General features: G+C 43.4%; 1 protein-coding gene and 1 pseudogene across 2 annotated transcripts in view; one reads left to right on the top strand and one right to left on the bottom strand.

The window, feature by feature from the left end:
• Window positions 1-18,678, bottom strand: part of MTF2 (metal response element binding transcription factor 2) — a 55,827-nt gene extending 37,149 nt beyond the window's left edge. Inside the window, exon 1 of one of the 2 annotated variants that reach the window (XM_039484439.1) lies at window positions 18,253-18,678. In XM_039484439.1, coding sequence (XP_039340373.1) covers window positions 18,253-18,257 — 5 coding nt within the window. In that variant the 5' untranslated portion in view covers window positions 18,258-18,678. The remainder of the gene's footprint in view (window positions 1-18,252) is intronic. The other variant, XM_039484438.1, reaches the window with a different exon arrangement.
• LOC120370162 lies at window positions 2,303-3,515 on the top strand (annotated as a pseudogene).
• Window positions 18,679-19,605: the final 927 nt, after the last annotated feature.

Raw genomic sequence — 19,605 nt, forward strand, 5'->3', positions numbered from 1 at the left:
TGTGTAGTGGCAGTCAAAAAAGCAAACAGAATGTTGGGAATTAAGAAAGGGATAGATAAGACAGAAAATATCATATTGCCTCTATGTAAATCCATGGTACGTCCAAATCTTGACTATTACGTGCAGATGCAGTCACCTCATCTCAAAAAAGATATACTGCAATTGGAAAAGGTTCCGAAAGGGGCAACAAAAATGATTACGGGTATAGAAAAGCTTCAGAGATTAATAAGACTGGGACTCATCAGCTTGGAAAAGAGATGACTAAGGGGGGATATGATTGATGTCTATAAAAAAATCACAACTGGTGTGGAGAAAGTAAATAAGGAAGTGTTATTTACTCCTTCTCATAATACAAGAACTAGGGGTCACCAAATGAAATTAATAGGCAGCAGGTTGAAAACAAACAAAAGGAAGTATTTCTTCACACAACGCACAGTCAACCTGTGGAACTCTTTGTCAGAGGATATTGTGAAGGCCAAGACTATAACAGGGTTCAAAAAGGAACTAGATAAATTCTTAGAGGATAGGTCCATCAATAGCTATTAGCCAGGATAGACAGGGATGGTGTCCCTAGACTCTGTTTGCCAGAACCTTGGAAATGGGCAACAGGGGATGGATCACTTGATAATTACCTCTTCTGTTCATTCCCTCTGGGGCACCTGGCATTTTCCATTTTCGGAAGACAGAATACTGGGCTAGATGGACCTTTGGTCTGATCCAGTATGGTTGTTCTTATGTTCTCCTCCATGCCCCAAGCAATCTTCCTATTGATATCAAAGTTTCTGTTGCTGAAGCAGAGCTGTGACTACACAGCCTCCTCTCCCCCACAGGCCCAGCAGATGCACCATGTCCGATGTACTCGAGGGAGGAGTGCATTTGCTGCGGGGAGCTGTTGTGGTCAGCTAATCAGATGCTATGTGAGCTCTCCAAACTGAACAAATAGGAAGAGCAATTTCAAAATTTCCTAGGGATTTAAAACGGAAGAGGCACATGCCTGTGTACCTGGCTGCAGGGCAGCAGAGTTCAAACCAGTGACCACAGCGGTCACAATAGGCATTGTGGGACACTTCCTGAAGGCCACTTAGGGTGACATAAGCAATGCAGTATCTGTACCAACACTTTGTTGCTCTAACTACATTGTCTTAATTGTTATGCCTCTCATCAAGGTGGTTTTATGTCAGTGTAGTAGGAGAGTTAAATGTGGGAGGAGCATTGCTGTGTGTACACCTCCATAGTTAGGTCAATATAAGCTGCCTTATGTCAACTTAACTTTGTCGTTTAGATAAGCCCTTACTTGACTTTTTACTCTTAATTCTTGGGATGTCATTTCACTAGCTCTCCAGTCACCATAGAGTCATCCACCCTAGAAAGAACCTGAATTTCTAATGTATAAAAAGAAAAATTTGGGGAGACAAAGAAAGAGTGAGTGAAGTGAGACAAAATAAGCCTTTCAGTCCTTCACACATCATGAACTTCAGACCCTAAGTTCTATGGAGCAGGAACCATCTTTTGTTGTGCTTATACAATGCCTAGCACAATAGTGTCCTGGTCCACGACTGGGCTTCCTTGGTGCTACCACAGTATAAATAATAAGAGCAGCAAAGGTTACAGTCCTAATGTTTTCCTTTGCAAGTCTCATTTATTTTACATTTTTTTGTTTGTTGTTTTAAGTTGGGAGAGAAACTAAGGCAGACAAAAGGAAGCAAGCTCTATACTCATATCAGTCAGTACATATTTCATTTTCATAACGATGACTTATAAACTACTTTTCTCTTAGAAGCACCATGTAAGAAAAAACTACAGCAAATTATGAAGTAGGACCAGCTGGCCGTTAAAGAACCTTCTGAACTGAATTACAGTAATTGAGATTGTGAGGTAGTAGATAAAGAAGAGACAGTTTTCCTTCGATGTAAAAGTTTTCTTTGGAAACTGAGTATGTGGCTGATTATTACTAAGATGCAAAACACAGAACAAGGAATCAGGTGGGATAAGGCATTTTTAAAGAAAAATTTTAGTTCACACCACCTAGTTTACAATATTTAGAGCCATTTTAAATTGGAAAAACTGATTTAAAAAAGTAGTAGAATATCAATGACCCACTGTGTTTAATAAGAATTGATAGGGAGATCAAGTTGGAGAAATTACTTTAAAAAAAACACTCAAAAATAAACTCACTCAAGTACCAACTTTCTTCTCCCCAAAATATGTTTAATGAAAATAATTTTACATTAAGATTCCAACAGAAAAAAAATTACATTTTAGTGAGCATCAGAATTGCAATAAATAAGCATGAAAGCAAAAATTCTCATCTTTTGGTGACTGAGCAACACCTGACTAACAGCATGAAGAAAAAAAAATTCAACGAAACCTAACTACGAACTTCCAAGTTAACTCGAAGACAAGATGTTCCACCGTAAGTTCTCAGTTCCCTGGCACGGATCCCTGCACTTCCTGCCCCACATGCCCAGCCGTTGACATCAAGGCAAGGTGAAGAGCCTTCCTAAGCATGACCCCAGCAAACCCATCCACCTCACTAGTTTTTTTGGGTACAAGGCTGTCATTCTCCACGCTGTGAAGGCCCAGATCCAAGGTGAACAAGGAGGAAGCAGTAGAGGCAGTCAGTACGATATAGATTCCTCTCATGGTCATTGTGTGATACACGCAGATGTCCAGTGGCCTCTGTACCTTCAAGACCATTTTTGCTGAGCACATCAATGATGTGCAAGCAATGATTTCTACACAGACTGGCACAAGCCCACGATGATGGCTTCACCAAGTACTGCAAGAAATGGCAGGATGAGACAGTCAATGCCAGGTTATCTGGGTGTCAGTTCTCTCTCAGATGCGTTTGCTTCCACTGTGGCAGAAGAAATCTCAATTGATGGAGATCCAAGTATATGGTGGCATCATTGTTGTGAAGTTGGACTGGGCCTGAGAGAAACTGGAACAGCAGGTGCTTGTGTCAATCACTTTTGGTCAATATGAAATATAAATATCAGTAGTCACCAAAGGAGTCACCAGCTACTGGCACATCAAAAAGCTGCCCTGAAGACTCTCAAGAATCTGTACAAAGTAGCATGCACTGGCACTTGGCAACCTGCTTACATGGCTCTCTCTGCAGCCCAAGATAGTCTGAAGGGGTACCACCATTACACAGAAATCAATTAGATCTACAGGATTAGTCAAGGTTACCAATCAAGAATGGAAAGCAGAACAAAAAACAATGCATCAACTGATTATGATCTAATATAAGCATTAACTATCTGGGCAGTTCTGTCCACTATAGCAAAGTGACTAGTGAGTATCACGTTGAAAGACTGTGCTGTTGGGAGCAAGAAGAGTAGCTTAACCTCATGCCTACTTGTACAGATGAAGAGTCAGGTCTCAGAGAAAATCGACTAAGTTTATCGACAACTTCCAAATTCAGTCACAGACGCTTCCAGGCTGTGGTGGTGAAGGCAGCTTACATTGGACCATTCAAGAAAGACTGTGTTGCTAAAGAAGAGACAGCTTAACATCTGAAACACTTTCCTGTGTGGCTATAACCTATGGTCAGACAAATAAAATTATACATATTTTCAAAAAAAGCTAACTACAATAAAAAGAGCACTTTTCACACCATTCTTTTCCTAGCCATTTTTCTGCATTTGTTTTCACTTTGAGTTTACCATTCGCCCACATTTCCCAGGAATCTTGCTGCCAAGACTTGTCCTAAGGCTCTCTCCATAGTGAGAGATTCTCCTTCCCAGTTTTAAAACTATCCGGAAAACAAAGGGGAACATCATGCTCATATCCTTATTTATGATGTATGAAGGCATACTGAATGCTCTCTCCCTCCCCAAATGAAAAGGAAAACTTAATGAGAAATCCAGATCCTAGCCTTGTCTACAATAGGAAAGTGGTAGGATGGCAGTATTGATACTGCCATGTGTCCATACTAGCCATACTGTTTCAATTTTGCTTCAGATACATTTCACAGTACTACATATGTTGCAGTTACACTGTCCAGTACCCTTCAAATACCAATCCCACAAACAGGTAAAGAAATAGCTTCTGGGAGATTTTGAAAGCCATCTGGTAGCATAAGCAATTATGAGAGAAGTCAAACTCACAGATCACTCTGAAGAATTAGGGCACATCTACACTGGCAAAGTTACAGCTCTGGCAGTTACAGCGCTGAAGGAAAACCGCCGTTGTGTGTTCACAATGACAGCTGCCTGCGCAATAGTGTGTTCACACTTGTGGCGCTATTCAGAGCAGTGCCTTCTGGGCAGCTAGGCCACAGAGCACCTCTCTCCTTTGCCGCTAAGACTTGTGGGAAGGCAGAAGGAGTCGCAGGGCATCCTGGGTCCTGTCCCAATGCCCCATGATGCACTGCTTCGCATCCCAGCTCTAGCCGCATTTGGCACCATCTTTCAACAGTTTGTGTACTGCACGCCCTGCCCTGCCTCTTTCTCGCTGCAGGAATGGATCCCAAGCTGTTGGTCAGTGTGAGCACCATTCTTGTCAACACGTCACGAGTGGCAGTGGAGTTAGGTCTTAAATTACAAAGACAAGAAGAGTGCGACATTGATCTCACCACACATAGTAGCTATGACACGAGAATGTTTGTGGCATTCACAGAAGTGCTGATCACATTGGAAGCCGCTTTTGGGCTCAGGAAACAAGCACTGAGTGGTGGGATCACACTATGATGCACTTGTGGGATGATGAGCAGTGGCTGCATAACTTTTGCATGAGGAAAGCCACATTCCTGGGACTGTGAGATGAGCTTGCACCAGCCCTGCGGCACAAGGACATGAGAATGAGAGCTGCCCTGTCGCTGGAGAAGTGCATGGCGACTACACTGTGGAAGCTGGCTACTCCAGGCTGCTACTGATCGGTCACTAATCAGTTTGGAATGGGAAAGTCGACCGCTGGAGTCGTGTTGATGGATGTGTGCAGGACATTAATCGCATCCTGCTCCGAAAGACTATTACTCTGGGCAATGTGTGAGAGAGATTGTGGATGGCTTTGCACAAATGGGCTTCCCTAACTGCAAAGGGGTGATAGATGGCACGCACATTCCAATTCTGGAACCAGACCACCTAGCCACTGAGTACATTAATCACAAGGAGTATTTTTCAATGGTTCTTCAGGTGCTTGTGGATCAACATGGGCATTTCACAGACATTAATGTAGGCTAGTCCAGAAAGGTGCATGACGCATGCATCTTTCAGAACACTGGCCTTTTCAAGAAGCTGCAAGCAAGGACTTTCTTCCCGGACCAGAACATCACTGTAGGGGAAGTCAAAATGCCCACTGTGATCCTGGGAGACCCCGCCTACCCCTTAATGCCATGGCTCACGAAGCCATACACAGGGCAACTTGACAGCAGCAAGGAGTGATTCAACAGGCTGAGCAAGTGCAGAATGACTGTGGAGTGTGCATTTGGCAGTTTAAAAGCCCGCTGGCGATGTCTGTATGGGAAGCTGGACATGGCCAATGACAATATTCCTATGCTTATAGCCATGTGCTGTACACACAATAATATTTGTTAAGGGAAGCGTGAAAGCTTCACTCAGGGCTAGACTGCAGAGGCTCAGCGCCTGGAGGCTGAGTTTGAAGAGCCAGAGACCAGGGCTATTAGAGGGGCAGAGCGTGGGGCCATAAGGATCAGGGATGCTTTGAGGCAGCATTTTGAAGCTGAAAGCCACTAATATTTGTTGCTATGCTCAGGATTGCAATGCTAGGAGGTGACTGGTGCACATGATGCAAGAAGGGGCCTTAACATAATTGTATGTTGCTTTGCAGTGCTTTTTGCTTTCACTTAATAGAATAAAGATTGCTTTCAAACAAACAATTCTTTTATTGAAAGACAACAAAAAAATCCATCAGCAGGGAGGGGGATGGGAGAATGGAAGGTCTCAAGAGGAGGAGGGTCCCGGAACACACAAATCTGTAGCTATGTCCAGGGATCATACCCAACCTTCTCCTTTGGAGTACGATGCAGTGGGTGTTGTAGTTCAGCAGGGCCAAAACTGCAGATGGGTGGGTGTTGAGTGCAGTGCGTATTGAGAGTCCACACTGCTGGACTGTGAGGAGGGAGGAGTGGAATGCTGTGGGTAGAGAGTGGAGCCAGGAGGTTGATCAGAGTGTGTTGGCAATGAGGGGGGCCCATGGGAAAGAGTTTTGCGACAGCGGCTGCAGTGGAGGGCAAGCGCGGAGCTGTTCGGTTTGAAGAGCTAGTATCGCCTGGAGCGTGTCCGCTTGGCACTCCATAACAGTTAAATGCTACTCTGTGGCTTTTTTCTGGTGTGCCGCGTTCTCCTTTCAGTCCCTCTTCTCGCTATCCCGCCACTCCTTCAAATTCCTTTTTCTTGGTGGCAGAGTGTATCATAACCTCACACAAAGTCCTCCTTAGTGCTTCTTGGACGCTTTCTAATTCTTCGCAATCGTTCTACCACCAATAACAAAGAGGGAGGCTGTGCTCTGAAGGTCATCTCTGTGAAGTTTAAATGCAACATTTTACAGAAGCAGTATTATTTACAAACACAGACAACACTGTTTCAGTGCTTTAAAACATGGCCAGTACTCTCACACCTGTCACTAACTGGCTCACCCCAGCCAAGCGCACACAAGCCACAAGACCCCCAAAATGGTGATTGGGTACAGGGTCAGGGTAAATCACTGTTCCTGGACCTTGCTGTGCACTGGGCACATGGATCTTGGGCACCTGGGGAGAGCTAGCACTGGGGGGAGGAGGGGAGCCTGATAATCATTCCTATCCCCACACTTTCCACAGGATGTGATTATGGAAGGTATCTTGCTGCTGAGGGTGAACAGGGAATCAAGGGAGGGTCTTGCAGCTTCTGCCCTGGCCCCCATGTGGCTAGCCTGTGTGCAGTAATGGTCCCCAACCCCATGACAGCACAGTGGCGCAGGACAGTTACTGTTAATGGGGCAAGAAACAAAGCAGCCCTTCCGAGGAACCTGTGGGAGCGGATTGCCCAGTATCTCCACAAGAGTTTCCTGGAGATTTCTGAGGGAGATTCCTGTGAAGTGAGGGAGTGCATCAACAGCCTGTTCCACTGCTAAAACTAGGCATGAGGTGGGAGACAAGCCTGCTTTCTGCAACCCTCCTGCCCCCAGCAACTCACTTCAGCAATTCCCAAAGTCATATCCACTTACCAGAGGCCTCCTCTCCTGTTTGCGCTTCACCAAGATCTGACTGCTGTGACTGGCTAGGCTCCTCTGGGGTAGAAAAGAGCTCCTGACTGCATGCATCTCTGGCCACCGAGTCATCCTCTGCCTCTGGTTTCCCCTCCCACTCTTCATCCAAGATTGCCTCCTCCTCCACTCTCGACTGACAACAAAGCCAATAAAGTATCCAAAGGGGACTTCAGAGTAGAGGTGGGGTCCCCATCAAGTATTGCATCCAGCTCTTTGTAGAACTGACAGCTCATGGGTACAGCACCGGAGTGGCAATTTGCCTCCTGCACCTTGTGGTATGCGTTCCACAGCTCCTTCACTTTGACCCTGCACTGCAGTGTGTCCCAGTCACGGCCCTTTTCTATCACACATCTAGAAATCTGTCCTTAGGTATCATAATTCCGATGGCTGGAGTGTAGCTGTGACTGGACAGCCTCCTTTCCCCAAATGCCAATGAGGTCCAGCAACTCAGCAATGCTCCAAGTGGGGGAATCACCTGGTGCATGGAGCAGGCATGGCCGCCTGGAAAGATTCACTGAGACCACTGCACGTATCAGAGCGAACAGGAAGGGAACTTTCAAATTTGCAAAGGAATGTATGGGGTGGACTGATGGTTGGTCACCTGAGGGCAGGGCAGTAGAGTTCAAACCAATGGCCAGAGAGGTCATTATGGGACTCTTCCTGGAGGCCAATCGCAGCGCTATAATCACCATTGTGTCTACACTGGTACTGCAGCACTGTAGCCATGGCACAGAAAGTGCTACGCCTCTCATCAAGGTGTTTTTGTTGTTTGTTTTTTAAAAAGAGCACTGCACCTGCGCAGTTTCTACGCACTAAGGGCTTGGCTACACTTGAAAGTTGCAGTGCTGGGAGTTACAGCGCTGGTCATGGAGCTGTGCAGGAACAGCACTGGTGTGTGGCCACACTCACAGCTACCAGCGCTGGTGTGTGGCCACATTTACAGCATTTCCAGCGCTGTTGGGAGTGCTGCATTATGGGCAGCTATCCCAGCATTCAAGTGGCAACAATGTGCTTTTCAAAAGAGGGGGGTGGAGGGTGGTGTACTGTGACAGGGAGCAGGGAAGATAGAGAGAGAGAGTGGATTTTTGGAGCCACCACTGTGTGTTAGCTTTCTGGATTGAAAAAATCACAAAATGTTCGAACCCTTAGTCTTAATTGCAAACAGCCTGCATCCAACGCTGTTTCTGTCAAGCAAACATTCACTCCCTGCCTCTCATTTGATCGTTCACAGCCAGGTACAGATAGCTCCTGTTTGCTGTGATCAGTGTTTGTTTTTTTTAAGATAAGCAGCCATCGGAGTTCACAACAAAACAAAGAGAGGCTGCATAACAAAACAAAGAGAGTAATTTAGTTAAAAGCATTCTGGGATATCTCCTTATTCCCTGGAGGCCAATAAAAGCGCTGGTGTGTGTCCACACTTGATGAGCAGCGCTGGATCACCAGCGCTGCAATCGCTACACCCCAACCTGACCAGGTGTACAGCCAGCGCTGCAGCCAGGGAGTTGCAGCGCTGGATGTGCCTTGCAGGTGTGAACGGTTACTAATTGCAGCGCTGGAAAGCCTCTACCTGCGCTGCAACTTGCAAGTGTAGCCAAGCCACTTAGGGCTTGGCAGTGTGTACACCTCGGGAGTGACAGCACTCAAAGCTGCTTTACTGTGCACAAACTTTCCAGTGTAGTCGGGGCATGATATACTGAAATCAGAAGTTCAATGGGCATGCACCACCCAATCCTGCAGAATCTGACTGTACTGAAGATGTTCAGTCGTTGGAGCTTTAGCTACAGGCAGTTACTCTTGAGACAAATAGAGGCAGTTGCAAAACTTCAGACTGATTAACTGAACCTGGTATACCAGCATTATACCACAAAGATAGATCACTGCTCTTCTTGGCAAAGAGAATGGCAATCATCTAGTGAAGTCAGGCTACTCAAGATATTAAGCTATGTACCAGGCTGAAGTCCATTGTGGGTAGCTGTGCAGGTTTGAATAGCAGTATATACTTTGTTGCATGTGCATATGATCAAGATGATTAGTAAGTGAAAGGAATTAAAGTTATTAGGATTTTTCAACTCTGCAAGAACTACTGATGGAACTCTTTTACTCACTCTCCCCACCTAATCTCCTAGAACAAAATAAAACCTACACCTCTAAGGGTGGCTGGGCCTGATACCACAATTTTTCTAGAAAAATCCTCTGATCTTCAAAAATGGACAGCAGGGGACGTGATTCTCACTGAATATTGAGATTCATGCTGCCCCCCTTCTCAACGTAATTGCTGGTGATGCTATATATCCACTTTTATCATGTCTAATGACACCATGTCCTGCTTACACAAGTCTGGGAATGATGCCAATTCAGCTGCACTCTAAGCAGGTGCAAAGTGGAGGTAAAGTGGTTTTGGGACACTGAAAGAAAAGTAAAGTCTAGCCCATGACTGTTCAGTAGCTAATTGTGACATAGGATACACATTACAAAGAATGGGATCCTTTGCCAAACAACTCTCACCTCCGACCTGTTAAATACATCTACTTTTAGCCTGGAGTGCTCACAAGTGCTATATGGTTTATAGGAGCAGCGGTTTAAGGGGGAAAAAATGGGTAAATTGGGGATCCTCTGCACCTTTGGATGATTCATTTGGGATTTGTTAATTCATTACACTAAACACATCTTGCAGGATATTTATCCATAAGCTTTATCAGGTGAGGTTTCTACAGAAAGCTCATAACTTGTCAAAGCCCAATCACTGACAGATGTACATTCAAGTAATATTTAAGGAACAGTGTATTTATACTCAAAGTAATTACTACTCCAGTCCAAAAAGCATAATCATCAAGAGGTAACATCTGGAATGCCCATCCAAGCAAAAGGGAGTTCTCACTCCTAATCAGAAGGCAAGGTAACACAAGGCTCAACTGACTGGCCTTGCTTCCTCCCAAAACTATCAATGGAAAACCAGAGGCATTACCCAATCATCAAAACTTCTTCAAGGAACATAACAGAGCTTCGCTCTGTCTGTGAATAGAAACAAAAGACTTTTCAGTATAACAGTGTAGGGAAAACAACAAGGAGTCCGGTGGCACCTTAAAGACTAACATATTTATTTGGGCATAAGTTTTCATGGGTAAAAAACCTCACTTCAGATGCATGGAGTGAAAATTACAGATGCAGGCATTATATAATGACACATGAAGAGAAGGGCGTTACCTCACAAGTGGAGAACCAGTGTTGATAGGGCCAATTTGATCAAAGTGGATGTAGTCCACTCCCGATAATAGAGGAGGTGGTGTCAATTCTAGGAGAGGCAAAGCTGCTTTTGTAATGAGCCAGCCACTCCCAGCGCCTATTCAAGCCCAAATTAATGGTGTTAAATTTGCAAATAAATTTTAGTTCTGCTGTTTCTCTGTGAAGTCTATTTCTGAATACTGGTACACTTGATGTTCAACTTACACAGTGGCTCTCTTTTCCAGAAATTTCTTAAACTTTAAAATACTTCATTTGGATTCCAATTTTCCTTCCCACAACTTTATCAAGGAGGTAGAAAAACCCTGGAAAATTGGACCTGAATGTAACTGATACAAACATATCTGAGTGAGTTTGCAGAGCCTGAAACAATAGCTGAGATGAGAATTACTTTACTCATTTCAGTAAATATTTACTCAGATGCCAATAATGATATTTTAAATTCAACACTTAAAATTACACTGCTCAAAATATGAAAGAGACAAAGTATCATTATGATCTATTCTGAGTGACAGCTCATTTTTGGTACCACAAGTAAATAGGCCTGGGAAAGGAATACCCTGCTAAACTGATGTGGGAGATAAAGGGGTATCTGCACCCCACCAAGGGGAAGCCCAATTTAAAAAAGAGCCCAACCACCCCTCATGGCTGTATTTTAATCCTAGTGACAAGCCGCCACGCCCAAGGACCAAAGTAGAACCTATGCAGCATATATGATCATATTCTGAACATCTCCACAATTCAAGAGATGTGTCTGAAGTGGACAGTTTGTTTTTTTGCGCACGACTTCCCCTACCACCAATTTGAACATAGAGTAGTACCATTTTTTTTTCCAATTAATATGATAGTGGACAGAAGGGGCAGGTCTTAAGTCAGGGGTTCTCAAACTGGGGGTCGGGACCCCTCAAGGGGTCATGAGGTTATTACATGGGGGGTCGTGAGCTGCCAGCCTCCACTCCAAACCCCACTTTGCCTCCAACATTTATAATGGCGTTAAATATACAAAAAAATGTTTTTAATTTATATGGGGGGGTTGCACTCAGAGGCTTGCTGTGTGAAAGGGGTCACAAGCACAATGGTTTGAGAACCACTGTCTTAAGTGAATGGATATGACAAGCAAAAAAATTAATGAAGTTATGACAAGAATGAAAGTTAAGGAATTGACAAGAAGTTGTTTTTAGTTGCGCACTAAAATTTGTTTACTTCTATTTAACTTCACTGACCAATATTTTAGAAAAATAAAGTCCAAAAGATATATTACCACCTGGCCTTCATATAAGGCCTAATCTACACACCATTTTGGTACCATTTAATTATTTTGATGAGGGGTGTGATTTTATACTTAAAGTGGTACAACTGCCTAGCATGGACAGTTATATCACTATAAAGGCTCTTACATAAGCCATACCAATATAAGCCCCTTTATAGGAATATTACTGTGGGATATGCACGTGTACCACTTAACTATATTGGTTTATAGAAATAGATGCAATTAAGTGGTACAAAAACTTTCTAGATAAGCCCTAAGGTTTGAGAGCTCACAACACCCATTGAAATCCTTGCTACCAGAACTACAGAAGACCAGACTTTACACCCTATTTAAGCTTTAATCATCTACTTGCTTTAAAAAACAAAAAAAAACAAAAAAACCCCACCACTTAATTCCCAGGCCTTCTTTATATATCATAAAACCAAGAGGGTGTAAGCTTCCCCCACCGACAATCTTTTGTCTTTTAAGGCAGTTTTAAAATAAGCTTAAATTCACTTTATGAAGTAACAATAAAAAACAGATTTGTGACTGATAAAAATCAGTAACTTCATAAATGCAGAACTTTACTACACAATACATTCATATTATACAATGGTAAATTGTGAGTTTCCATCATAATCAAATTCTCACTGGCTTGTAACACAGGTTACTGTACATAATATATATTTGAGTATTTTCTACCCTTTAATGGAACTTTATGGCTGAATAAATAATTAAAATTTATTTGGATTTCCAAGCTTCTTGTCCCAGCCCAAATACTAGATATATTACTTTTACAGAACTTTATATTACAGTAACACTTGGTGCCAAAGTTGTGCTAGGAACTGTACAAACACATAAGATATAGGCTCTACCCTAAGGGGCAACTGTATTTCACTCTAAAACAAGAAACATACAAAAGATAGAGGTAGAAACACAGCCTTATACAATTTTTAAGTATACAATCAAAACAAAGTTTGAAAATGTATAATGTGCCAAATCCATCTGCCACTCAAGCCATTGTTAACTGACAGATTTTTTTAAAAGGCATCAGCAGAAGTGGGCCTTAACTATCATTTGAAGGAGAATATGCCTTCCTTTATGATTGCCTTCAGGGAGGCTTTTCCACATGTAAAGTGTTACTTGCTAGCAAGTGAGGCTGATTATAAACAATTCAGACAACAGATATCAACTTTTACTTACCTCCTCCCCCTCTCGCCCCCCTTCCCCCCCCCCCAAACTCATGAGCTGGAGTTCCTTAAGGGTACATCCACACTATCCCCACCGAATCGGCGGGTAGTGATCAATCTGGCGGGGATCGATTTACTGCATCTCATCTAGACGCGATAAATCAATCCCCGAACGTGCTCCCCGTCAACTCCGAAACTCCACCACAGCAAGAGGCAGAAACGGAGTCAACGGGGGAGCCACAGCCATCGATCCTGCGCCGTGAGGACAGGAGGTAAGTTGAACTAAGATTCGTCAACTTCAGCTATGAGAATAGCGTAGCTGAAGTTGACGTATCTTACATCGACCCCCCCGTGTAGACCAGGCCTAAGACAGTTTGTGCTAAGATTGGGAAGTAGAGGAAAGTAGAATACATCATTTTTGATTACTTATGAGTTTCTTCAAACAGATGTTTATTCTCTCTGAGAACTAGGGCCTGGTATACACTATGAATTTACATTGGTATAGCTATGTCTCTTAGGGGTGCAGCTGCATTGCTGTGATGATTTAAGTGCAGACATACCCCAAGTGTGTCAAATGTTAAGTTCTTAAATCTAGTCATTTAAAAATACACCAGAAAAGCTGACTATCTATATTAGGGTAAGTAACCCCAGTTTTTTGGCACTATCATTCTGGAGTTCTCAAGAATGCTTTATGCTGAAAATGGGGACATACTACATGATGAATGTTTAAGTATAGCCTATTTAGTTTGATTTTTATACCTTGAGACCTGACACATATAGACTGTCACTCTGAAATAAATAGTTTACCACCAGTAAAATGTAAACAAAATAGAAATTATGAAGAAAAATATTAAATATATTTAGTCTCAGTTCTGAAGGAACAATCCTATAAATACAGATAGCAGTAAGGAATACTGAAAAAAGGTACTTCAATTCATATTCAGTAGAAGGGTCCAAAAGGGCACAAATATTAGAACTAATGCATAAATGTTGCTGATAAAACCTTCCACAGGACTCTACAGTCCTATTTTTAGGCTTCTTAGTAAAGAACAGTTACTTTAATTATGAACCTTTTAATTTCTGACAGTCTTTCTGCCAAAGAATTGGAAGAGGCCAGATTCTTCCAGTACCTTTCAGAATCTGGCATAAGAAAAGGATACTTTAAGTAAACCAAAAAAACAGGCAAAAGTAGGACAAATCAGTTTTATATAGTTTGGCTCTCTTTTTGGAACACGAAAAGTACATTAAGGTGGACTTACATTTATAAGGCCTACAACTGCTTTTGCAGTGTAACAACTGTTCTAGTTTTTTTAAACAAACCCTCTCACTTTTGCTGTATTACTGTTATGCAATATCAGTGCGCTTCTAATATTCTTATATTGATAAAAACAGAAATTACAGCAATTAAGTATTGGATAGTTTAAGAGACTTTACTGTAAGCCAACGGACTGAATATATACCTCTCAAGAATCTATTCTTTAAACATTCACACTCATTTCAAGGGCAATATTCATTCTACTTTTGAACACTACAGTTTACTTCAGCCCCAATTGTGATCATAACAGAATATCAGGCAGTATGCTATCCCACTAAAGGATTATTAAAACATTTTGGGGAAAAAATCATACATCTTAGAAGTCATTTTTGCTCTGAGTTCTTCTTTCTTCTGGTTAGACACGTGGGGAAAACCTTTATCAACCACAGAACATTTTTCATTTGCTTTTCAAATAGCTTTATCCTGTCAACTCACCCATGAGAGTCGGTATTTGATGCAAACAGCTACACTTCTACCCCGATATAACGTGGACCTCGGGAGCCAAAAAAATCTCACTGCCTTATAGGTGAGACCGTGTTATATTGGGTTCAGTCAGGTCGGGCATACTGGCAAGAGCCAGTACGCTGTGCTGGACTGGACCACCTTCCCCTACGGTGATTTAAAGGGGTTCGGGCAGGAATTTAAAGGGCCTGGGGCTCCTCGCAGCAGCTGGAGCCTCTGGCCCTTTAAATCACTGCCTGAGCCTGGCTGCCTTAGCCCTGGAGGGGATTTAAAGGGCCTGGTGCTCCAGCTGCTGTGGGGAGCCCCAGGCCCTTTAAATCACCACTGGAGCTCTGGCAGCAAGGCTCAGGCGGTGATTTAAAGGGCCTGGGGCTCCACACGAATTCGGATATAATGCAGTAAAGCAGCGGGACTCGGGTGGCGCTTTAAAGGGCCTGGGGCTTCCCACTGCTTTACCGCGCTATATCCGAATTCATGTTATATTGGGTCACGTTCTATTGGGGTACAGGTGTATTTTCTCTCTTATGGAATACAGGTTCTTAAAAAGGATAGAAAAGCATTCCCACAGCCCTTTCAATCATAGTTAAAACTACCTAGGAATCTCCTTCATTCCAGACATGAAAGAGATGCAACTGCCCTTAATATATATGATTTATCCTCAGAAGTGAAGAAATGGGAAAACTGGTTAAGTCCTTGAGCAGAAATCCTAGTGAATACTGTCACTAGACTTCCTTATCTTGTAATCACATTCTCGCTGAAGATAATAAAAACCCTAACTTTCCATAATTCAAAGTATTTATTTTTAGTATCATTTCTCATAAAAAAATACATCAAGGCTCACAAAGTCTTTAAAGAGTTATCACAGAATGGTGGACTGGTCTCCATGAACCTATTACTAGAACAGTAAGGTTATAGGTTAACTTGGGATTGTACACACACACACACAAAATAAAGATACCAGAACATTAACAAGTCTCACCTTGTTTGTTTCCCTTCCCTCAAATGTTATTTAGCGTACAGACTCCTTGGGTTAAGGATGGTCTTTTGAGTTTGTGCAGTACCTAGCATGTTATTAGTACTGCCAGAAACAAATACTTGAGGGTGGGCAAGTATGTCACGAGGTCCAAAACACTTTCATTTGAGTTGTATTGAAAAAGGGCATAAATTTGCCTATCTTAAAAAAAAAAAACCATAAAGAGAACTCAGTCTTCATTTCCTCATAGGCCATCCTAAAAAAGGAGTGACCCTTAAAAGAGCAATTTATCTTCCCCAAGTTTCTTTCTATGGAATAATCTATACCTGATAAATGACTTCTAAAGGTCACTTTTTCTTCTGCTTAACACTAGAAATGTGTCAGAAGTGACTGAGAAAGGATCCATCCTTAATTTTCTTCCCTCAAGGTTAAGTTCAACTCCCTAACAAATACCACCTGTATTTTTCAATAGGATGATCCGTTTCTGAAGTGATGCGGGGTCAGCTTGAAATCTAGTTCTTTTCAAAATGTTGTTTCAGATATTATGCTACCCCAGGGACCTCTGGCAATATTTGTGGTTTTACAATCCTCCTCCTGGCTTTTTCAAGACATTTCTCTCTCCCTTCCCTAGAGGAAGGCCCACCAAACAAGATGAAACTAGCTACCTAAGGAAGTTAAGGATACAAAGTGCTGTTAAATGAAAAATTTAATCTGAAGTGTTACATAGTATCAAATGTCACTTTTAATTAAAAAAACAAAAAAAAAAAACCACCACCAGATTAAAACACTTTAAAGCCATTCTCAGATGCACCCAAAAGAGTAACACCTCCCCACCCAAATGCTATCTACCATTCTTCTGGGTGTGGGGGGGAGCTCCTTATCTAGGGAAAACTGAAAAGAACTTAATATTTCTATGATCACTTTTAATTCCAAAAGTTGTGCAGTGTATAATGTACATCTTGTTACACATCAAGTTTGGCAAAAAAAATTCCACATATTTTACTGGACTCCAGCCAGATTAAACAAACCTTACAGAAACAGAGTGGAAAACTGATTTAGCACAATGGCAGACACATTGAAGGAGAAGCAGCATAGCCCTGTTCTCCCTAACCTGTGGGGCCACACAAAACATCACTACACCAAAAAATCTCCTTCAGGAACAGTCTTAATAAAGGTTCACATCTCACAAGCTTGCAACTCCTTACAGATATCCCCCTCCCCCCTTTCACTGCCTCATTCTGCTCATTTCCCTTTCTTTCACTCTCTCAATCTCTTTGTTTCCCCTGATTCTCTCTCCAGTTCTTTCTTCATACAAATTGAAATGGTGTCAATTTATTAGCCTATACTCCAATATTGCACTACTCAGGCTTTTTAAATCTTTCATCTTCAACAAATGCTTTGAACTTAATTATAACCTAAAATCTGTTTTAAGGGATAGACAACAAATCATTTCTGTTGACATTTTCATCTACTATAGTTACAGGTAATACATATTAGAAGAAATTATTTTCTTTATTGATTACTTAGATGTTTTTGACATTAGTTTGTGTATAGTTACTGTCACCATTTCCCCCTGTATAGTCAGCCAGTCTCCCCTGTTTATTGGCAAAGACATATCATATTTTAAATGCATTGCTAACATGCTTTGACATTTTTTAAATTATAAACAGGACCAAACTTTCAGAAACTCATGGGACAAATATTATCCTAAAGAAAGAATGTTGTAATTATAATTTTATTTAGGCTCTTTCATTCAAATTGTATCCAAAATGCTCCAAGTGGTTAAGTGTAACTCCAATCCTTTAAAATGTTGCCAAATGGACACTGGTCTCAATTTGAAAGTATAAAGAAGCATCTTGTTATCTTCTATTAAAAGAAGGAAAACCATCAACCCATTTTCTTTTGTGATTCAAGTGCTAAGAAAGAGCATATTGAGATGGCTTTCTAGTTACACTAACCACCACCAGTTTCCATAGTTTTGGGGAAGAAACATCTAAAGTTTCTCAGTACAACACATTACATGTGTTATAATTCATCCATCTTTGAGATGAAAGGTACTATTGTAAAAGGTACATTATCTGCACAAAAAGTGAATAGTCCTTCAAATAAGCCTGCCCTTTCTCCCTTTGTGTTGATTTTTCTTTTTATATTTTAACAGCTTTGCCGATAGTCAGACACAGTTGTCTAATAAGGAAAGCCACCATCTAAACACCCAACTACACCCCACACCACCCAGATTCCCTCCAGACCCCCCAAGATGGTGATGTGACCCTATTCCTGTTCTCCCCTTTGTTTGGTCTCCACAGGGCACTTTCAAATCCCCTTATCATCTGCCTGTTATAGTCACCTTCGGAGACAACCCTTATTTCTGAAGTCCTCTGGCCCCTAAATATGCCCCACCAGACCAGATGTGCCCACAATGAGTATACCACTGGGGGGGGGGAGGGAGAAGAGCGGCTGGAGGGCTGGGTTTCCCCGCCCGGCGGGGGCTCGACCCTCCCCCCTTTCGGTGAGCCCTCTATTGGGGGGCGGGTGAGGGGTCCTAACTGCCCACCCCACGGACTCCGGGGCGGCCGCCCGCCCCCACCGCGGAGAGCCCGGCCTCCCTCACCTCATTCGGTCTCTCCAGTGGTGCCAACCGCCTCATGCAGGGAAATCAGCGGACTCAGCACCCTCCCCCGGAGCCTCTCTGCGGCCGGGCCCTCGATGCGCAGCGCCCCCAGACAGCCCACGCCGGGCGGAGAGTGGGGGAGGGTCAGAGCCGATTCACACACTGCCCGGCTCTGCCGCAACCGTTCGCCATTTTTGTTTCCCGCGGAGAAGCTGGTGCATTGTGGGAAAAAACAAAGCGCCTCACCCCCACCCCGCCGCCCCAGCTGCGCCCCGCCTGCGCTGCACGGCCGCTGTCCGGACAGGGGGCGGGGATCGGGGGAGGAGGCCGAGCGACAGCGGAAGGAGACGTGCCACTGAGAGCCTCTGCCGCTGGTGAACAAAGAGGCACTATTTTAGACTTGATTGCAGCGAGTGTGAATCCCTCCTCCGAGTCCTACCCCTCGGAACTAGTTCTAGCAGAACGGAGAGGGAGGGAGTGAGCGTGATTCTCCAGACTTACCTATTGTTCCCCCTTCAGTCACACCTGGGGAGGGGAGGGGTCGCAGCCTCCCTTGTAGCTGCTAACGCTTTCCCACCTACCCCGCTGTCTGGCTGTGCCAGCGCCTCACAGTCCGACCCAGCAGCATGCAAAGAAATGTAGGCCTGGAGAGATCCCCCGAGGACACCTAGTCCTCTCCCCATCCCCTGCTGAGGCAGGCCAACCTGTACCTAGATCATGCCTGGGTGGGTGCCTGTCTATCCTGTTCTGAAAAACAGCCCATGAGTGGGATTCCTTGGTGACCAGTTCTGGTGCTTAGCTAGGCAGGGTCTCAGTTCTGCTTCTTTCTTCCTTCTCCCTCCGAACCCCCTGGCCTGGGGTTTCAGCCATGAATCTGGAAGGGGTCACAACACAGGAAGGAAGCAGATCATACTTCCTAGCCACCAATCCTGGGAGCTGCTAACAAGAGACCAGGTGCTTATGCTCCAGTGCTGAAAGACTGTAGCTGGCTGGTTTCAGAGTAGCAGCCGTGTTAGTCTGTATCAGCAAAAAGAACAGGAGTACTTGTGGCACCTTAAAGACTAACAAATTTATTTGCGCATAAGCTTTTGTGGGCTAAAACCCACTTCATCGGATGCATGCAGTGGAAAATACAGTAGGAAGATATATATGCACAGAGAACATGAAACAATGGGTGTTACCATACACACTCTAACGAGAGTGAGCTGTTAAGATGAGCTTTTACCAGCGGGGGGGGGGGGGGGACTTTTTGTAGTGGTAATCAAAATGGCCCATTTCCAGCAGTTGACAAGAAGGTGTGAGGAGCGGGGGGGGGGGAATAAACATGGGGGAATACTTTTACTTTGTGTAATG

Source organism: Mauremys reevesii, linkage group 8 (genome assembly GCF_016161935.1).
Source record: "Mauremys reevesii isolate NIE-2019 linkage group 8, ASM1616193v1, whole genome shotgun sequence".
Classification (NCBI taxonomy): domain Eukaryota; kingdom Metazoa; phylum Chordata; order Testudines; family Geoemydidae; genus Mauremys; species Mauremys reevesii.